Below are 6,925 nucleotides of genomic sequence, written 5' to 3'. Positions count from 1 at the left end.
TGGCTGGAGCGAGAAAGACGGTTTAATGTTTTGAGTCTGGTAGAATTTTTCTTCCGAACTTGAAAACAGATAACACGTCTAGTGCTGTGCAGCTGAACTATCCAAAGAAGTTCATTTTAATCCAGTGAGTGCTTTTTTGAAAATTCGTGGCCCATTCTGAAAATGGCTGCATTTGTCTGTCATCTCTAGTTCTTAAATGGTTGACTTTGAGAGAGTGTACCTTCACTGTGCACATGTGTAATTTAGCAAACTGACCGTAATTTGTGCATGACAAGGTCCCAGAAAAATCAACAAAACAAACTGACCAAACCATCCACTTTCGATGGTGTAACTTAAAGGATAAATATAGTACAGGACATTATATTTCCTATGTTCTATTGGTGCTCTGGGATTGGAAGTCATTGGAATAGTCAAGTCTGGATCTAAGTGAAGAACAAAAGAGTTTTAGCAACAAATGGGCTGAGGATAGCGCAGAGATGCACTTGGCGAATGAGAGGATACTGGATCAAATTCAAGTGGGATGCCAAGATTGCAAACAGACATACTAAGCTTCAGGCCATGATCAGGAAAACGAATGGGAAGCAGAAACCAAAGCTAATGGCACCAGTCTTGACAGTATTTGGTAGGAAGACATTTCAGGCCATCCAATCCCAGAGGGGTCAGTGGTGATGGGTCAGTAGAGCTGGGTGTCACCATGAGGACTCTGACGCATGATGGGAGATGGGCTTCGATTAGCTCACAGGTCGGCGCAACATTGAGGGCCGAAGGGCCTGTTCTGCGCTGTATTGTTCTATATTCTATGTTTTATGTTCTATGATTACAGGTAATGTCGCTGAGGAGTAACATCTAGATGGAAATGGGTGGAAGGGGATGTCAAGAATAGATTCTTGGGCAAAACTACATGGGAGAAGGAAAGAAAGTCATCTCAAGTAATTACTGAATATAACAAGAATGAACCAGATGTGAATGTGTATGAGTAAATGGATGTGTTAAGTGAGTGAATGAGGGTGTGAGTAAGTGTGTGTGTGTGTGTGTGTGTGTGTGCGTGTGTGTGTGTGTGTGTGTGTGTGTGTATGTGTGTGTGTGTGTGTGTGTGTGTGTGTGTGTGTGTTTGTGCGTGCGCGCGCTCATACATGGGTATTTCAACAAGTGAATGGGTTTTTGGGTGGTGTGAGCGATCGTGGGTTTGGGTGGGTGAAGGGATGTGGCTGGGGAATGATTACAGTTGATTGCAGTTTAAGAAATGAGAAACCGCGGCAAATTAACCATTTCTTCAAAACCCTGTTGAAGTTAGGGATAAACTGAAAATTTCAACGTGATTTGATAGGTTATCAAGGGATATAGAAAAAAAACACGATTTTGGGTAAACACGATTTAAGACACAAATCAGACATGATCAAATGAGTGAGAGATAACAAGGTGTAGAGCTGGATGAACTCAGCAGGCCAAGTAGCATCAGAGGAGCGGGCAGGTTGATGTTTTGGGCCTAGACCCTTCTTCAGAAAAAGGGCCTAGGCCAGGAACGTCAGCCTTCCTGCTCCTCTGATGCTGCTTGGCCTGCTGTGTTCCTCCAGCTCTACACCTTGTTATCTCAGATTCTCCAGCATCTGCAGTTCCGACTATCTCATGATTAAGTGAATGATGGGACTCCTGTTCCAATGTCACTGAGCTACCGAAGGATGTTATAACTAGGATAATCTCACCGTGCAGAGTTCCCCAGAGACCTGCTCTATCACAAAGCAACAATAGCATGGATGGCACTGTCCATCAGCTTTCACCATGGTAACCAATGGTTGCATGCAAATAAAAAGGCAACCCAAAAAGAATAAATCAAGCCTTAGGTGAGTAGCACTTAGGAAAATACTAGGAAGTAGCTATAAAATTTTCACTTCAACTTACAGTTCCAATCAAATATGCTAATCCATTTCAGGGTTCTATTTCTTAACCGTTCCAAACCATTGGTGAGAATCCATGTTTGTACTTTTTACCAACAAGCATCATTACTCCATTTACAGACAGCATACATCATCTGTACATTTAACACTCAGTACTGGGGCAAGAGTCAGAACTAATCAAAGTATTACACAAGCTCTGAATTTCCTCAGGCTGTCTGCAGCTGATCTACTGAACTTTGATGCAAAGCTGTGAGAAACCCAAATTGCATCCAAGCTTTGGAAGCCTGAAGGGAGAAAAATTTAAGGAATTTCAGAGTCACAATTCCAGACAATGACCAAAGCAACGAGGCCCACCAACGAGGTGCCCACTCTCTTCCAGTTGGCACAGGTCAGCTGTGTCTTATACTGCTCCATGGTTCTGTAAAGAGAGAGGAGATCAGTGCTGGCAAAAGATGAGTAAAACACAAGTAAAACCCTTGTAACTAGGCTAGATTAATCAGTGCCATGCTCTTTGGAACAGATTTTTTTTCTTTATTCATTCACGAGATGAGGGTGTTGCTGGCTAGGCAGCATTTATTGCCGATCCCTCATTGCTCAGAGAGAGAGTCAACCACATTGTTGTGGGTCTGAAGTCACATGTAGGATGGCAGTGTCCTTCCCTAAAGGACATTAGTGAACGAGATGGGTTTTTCAAGACAATTGGCAATGGATTCATGGTCATCCTTAGATCCTTACTTCCAGATATTTTATTGATTTCAAATTCCACCATCTGCCATGACGGGATTCAAACATAGGTCCCCAGAACATTATCTGGGTCTCTGGATTTACAGTCCAGTGATAATACCACTGGGCCATTGACTCCCCCATAGTGGACAATCCATTGCTAAATAGTGTAAAATCCTTTCGTTTCCCCCTGTGGTCGGCTGTAAGTGGGTATATTTAGCCAGATGAGACTTCCATTGCAGATCCTCACTAGAAGGAGGTGCATGTAATGTCGTAGGTCTTGCAGCTTTACAACTTGATCTTCAAGCCATATTCCTACCTCGTAGTTCTAGAACAAACAAACCTCTATCAATGCTTCGTGATCTCAGCTAAACATCTCTCAATGCTGCTTACAACTACTCTGACTCTAAAACTAGAAGCTGCAAGATTGTATTGTACATTTCAGGCATTATTAGATCGCCTACTAACATGGATTCCAACCAGCATTCCAACTGAAGGGTTTCGGATCCCAGAACACATCATTCGCCACCAGGTTCCAAAATCCCTGGAGGGCATCTAGTTCCCAGATATAACTGATTCATCTTAACCAGCCAGCCTCTATATCCCTTCCTATCGACATGCTCCCAACCTCACCCTCCCTCTCAATGTTCCTCAACTCCCAGTCCCCACCATCCAAAACCACCCCATTAACCTCTTCCCTCCTCTGCCAAGTTCACCTCTGTACTCTCAGTCTGTCCTTGCCAATCTCGATGCATAGCACTGACCTGATACACTGTTTCGACATTGACGTCAACCTCAATGCACTCCTTGGACTTGTTCTTAGAAGAAAAAGAAAGGGTTAGAGTTTTGCCATACAGCGTTTGAGGAGAGTGTGACTAACAGAAAGAGAGAGCGCAAACAAGTTCAAGAAAAGCCTAAAGACAGAAGTAAATGTGCAGGGTGAATTAAAAAGTTGAGAAGGAGTAAGTGAATTAGATGGAAGAGAGCACAACATTTTTTGACCATCAGAGCAATGAATTGTTATGATTTGATTAATACAGCTTAAAACAAGCTTATCGAAAAAAAACATTTTAAACACAATGTCAGAGATATTAAGAATTGCCGATACTAGAGTTAGAGATATCACAGCGTGGAGCTGGATGAACACGGCAGGCCAGGCAGCATCAGAGGAGCAGGAAAGATGGCATTTCGGATTGGGACCCTTCTTCAGAAAATGAAGAAGGATCCAGCCCTGAAACATCAGCTTTCCTGCTCCTCTGGTGCTGCCTGGCCTGCTGTGTTCATCCAGCTCCACACTGTATTATCTTAATCTGATTTTAAATTTCTGAAAATTTACACATTCATTAGATTGGGGCACAGCAGCTTGAATCTTGGGGTCAGTGGGGTAATGCTGGTGAAGCTGAAGCTAATGCTTTACGAACAATGGTTCAAATCCTATGGAAAACTTACAGACTTTAATTCAACTTTTTAAAAGGTGTAGAATGAAACTGAAAACTAATCTGAAAAATGGTAACCATGAAACTACCAATGACAATCATAAAACTCTGTCTGGCTCACAACCTTATTTTATTCATTCATGGAATGTGATCATCATTAGCCAGGCCAACATTTATTGCCCATCCATATCTGCACAGAAGGCAGAGTCAACCCTGTTGTAGTGAGGCTGGAGGTACATGTAGAGCCAGATTTCTTTCCTCAAAAGGACATCATTGATACAGATGAATTTTTACAACAAACAGCGGAAGTTGTATGGCCACTTTTGTAACTTCCAAGGCTTAGTGAATTTAAATTTCGCTATTTGCAGTGATTGAATTAGAATCCATGAACCTAGCATGTCAGTCTAGGATTCCTGGGCTATGAACCCAGTGACATTAGCTTTAACACCACAGGTAAGGCAATATGCCAGGCTTACCTGGATCTGGCAGATGTGCAACGTCAGACCCACCCTCTTGTTCGCTGATAAGTGATGATTAGGGAAGGATGGGCAACAGATTCTGAACTTGCCAATAATGCCCACATCCATGAATGCCATGAAACAAATTTCAAAGAATTATATTCAAAAGTTTTTAAAACCTGTCTCTCGGTGTCACTGTCCCCAAAAGGACTAGTTTAATTTAAGAAATTTAATTCTAAATGATTGTATGAGCAGAATCTTCCCATTGGTGATTAATTAAGCTAGGACCATAGCAGGTTTTATGAATGGAACCTCCTTTAGGCATTTGTTTAAAAATTGATACATGTTGTAGGTAATTTTAACTGACGCAGTCAAAGGTGTCATGACAGCACTGGAGCAAGAAAGATTTGAAACTGGTCTTTCTAGCTCAGAGGCATGGACACTACAATTGTGTCACAAGAGCCAAAGCATGTTTCATGAGTGTCTGAAAGGGCTGGGGATTGCTTTTGCTACAATTCAGACAAATGAGGGGGGCTCTCATAGCGACTTATAACATTCTAACTGGACTGGACAGAGTCGATGCAGGGAGTATGTCCCTGATGGCGGGTGTGTCCAAAACCAGAAGTCACGGTAGAGGATTTGGGGCAGAAGATTTAGGACCGAGATGAGGCGACATTTCTTCCCCTGAAGAGAGGGAATCTGTGGAATTCATTAACACAGGAAGTAGTTGATGCCAAAACATTGAATATATTCAAGACGCGACTTGATATAGCACTTGGGGAGAATGGCACCAAAGGTTATGGGGAGAAAGCAGGATTAGGTTATTGAGTTGGACGATTAGCCGTGAATGTGAAGAATGGCGGAAGGCTTGAAGGGCTGAATGGCGTCCTCCAGCTCCTATCTCCTATGTTTCTATGTTTAATAATGAGATGGGCATTAAGCACCACCCTTTATGATGATACCCTATGGTCATGAGCAGAGCATTTGAAGGAGTGGGCCTTAACCTCTGGGCTTCTTCCTTGGCTCCATAACATTGTTCATCATATCAAGGTAACCTAAAACTATTTGGTGACAAACTTTTTCTTATTAATCACTGGAGGCTCTTCTGGTTAGACTAGGAAGTGGCTTTCCTGTACCACTCTAGACACTCGGCCCTGGAGTTCCCTCCACTTAAGGAAGATGATGATGGCAACCTCCACCATCAGCAACAGCCTCATGCAGCCTAATGGCTCGTCCAGGCAACGACACACAAAGCCGTGGAAATTCTTCATGCGCTTAAAACCCCATCATCATTTTTACGTGGGTTACACAGAGCTCAGGCACAAAAATCAGCACAACCAGGTGGAAATTCTACCCCCAAGAGATCCAAAAGGAAACTAAAACGCATGATTACCTCTTCACTGCGGCAACAGTTTCCAAAGGCTCCTTCAGCTAAACCGATAATGACATGAGCGGTAATCAAGGCTATTTCAACTCCACTAAGTGCCAGCTGAATGGAAAACAGTGTGACATTCCATGCCACAATGTGGCTCGGTTCACTGCACTGATTCCAGATGGTGAGATTGGTGAGATATCTGGTAAGGAAAAAAAATTGTGTTCTGTAAACATCTCACCAAGCCAATACTAATTAATCAATATTTGAACGCCTTTCAGAAATAATTGTACTTCAATCCTGGACACTATCTATAAAGACTGACATCAAATTGCACAGAACATATTCAGGCATTTTGCTGAGCAGAGCTATGCTGGTGGTTATGCTTAACAGGAGGTCCTGCCTATATCATCTCACGTTTCAATGCTCCTTTCTCCCTCAAACTTATCGTCCCCTTCAGCATACTCATGCTATTTACTTCAAACATGCCATGTAGCAGCAAGCACCCACATTAACTTAATGTCCAAAGGAGCTTTATACCAAACAATTGTGGTAGAGGGTAGGGTTAGTAGGAGAATTAACTGAAGGAGGAATTAGTAAAAGTAAAGTCAGAGACGGAAAGAGCTAAGAGAAAAGGTTTATAACACTGAAGGAGGCCATTCAGCCCACTATATGTTTCTGGCCAATTGTGATATTATCGCTGGTCTGTTAATCTAGGCATCTGAACAATGTTCTGGGGACCTGGGTTCAAATCCTGCCGTGGCAGATGGTAGATTTTGAATTCAATAAAAATCTGGAATTAAGAGTCTAATTATGACCATGAATCCATTGCCCATTGTCAGAAAAACTCATCTGGTTCACTATTGTCCTTTAGAGAGGGAAACTGTCATCCTTTCCTGGTCTGAACTACATGTGACTTCAGACCCACAGCAATTTGGTTGACACTTAACTGCCCTCAGGGCAATTAGGGATGGGCAATAAATGTTGGCCTAGCCAGTGACACCTTCATCAAATGAATGAATTAAATTCAATGAATCCCAT

General features: G+C 42.5%; 1 protein-coding gene across 1 annotated transcript in view; it reads right to left on the bottom strand.

Annotated features, from left to right (window-relative positions):
• Positions 1-1,535: 1,535 nt before the first annotated feature.
• Positions 1,536-6,925, bottom strand: part of LOC125457908 (glutathione hydrolase-like YwrD proenzyme) — a 108,374-nt gene continuing 102,984 nt past the window's right edge. The window contains exons 13-15 of the mRNA XM_059651212.1: positions 5,906-6,086; positions 3,383-3,436; positions 1,536-2,313 (exon numbers count right to left, since the gene is read on the bottom strand). Of these exons, the coding sequence (XP_059507195.1) occupies positions 2,296-2,313; positions 3,383-3,436; positions 5,906-6,086 (253 nt within the window). The 3' untranslated portion in view covers positions 1,536-2,295. The remainder of the gene's footprint in view (positions 2,314-3,382; positions 3,437-5,905; positions 6,087-6,925) is intronic.

The sequence above is a fragment of the Stegostoma tigrinum genome, chromosome 14 (genome assembly GCF_030684315.1).
Source record: "Stegostoma tigrinum isolate sSteTig4 chromosome 14, sSteTig4.hap1, whole genome shotgun sequence".
NCBI classification, from domain to species: Eukaryota; Metazoa; Chordata; class Chondrichthyes; order Orectolobiformes; family Stegostomatidae; genus Stegostoma; species Stegostoma tigrinum.
This window is presented reverse-complemented; position numbering and strand designations above follow the sequence as displayed.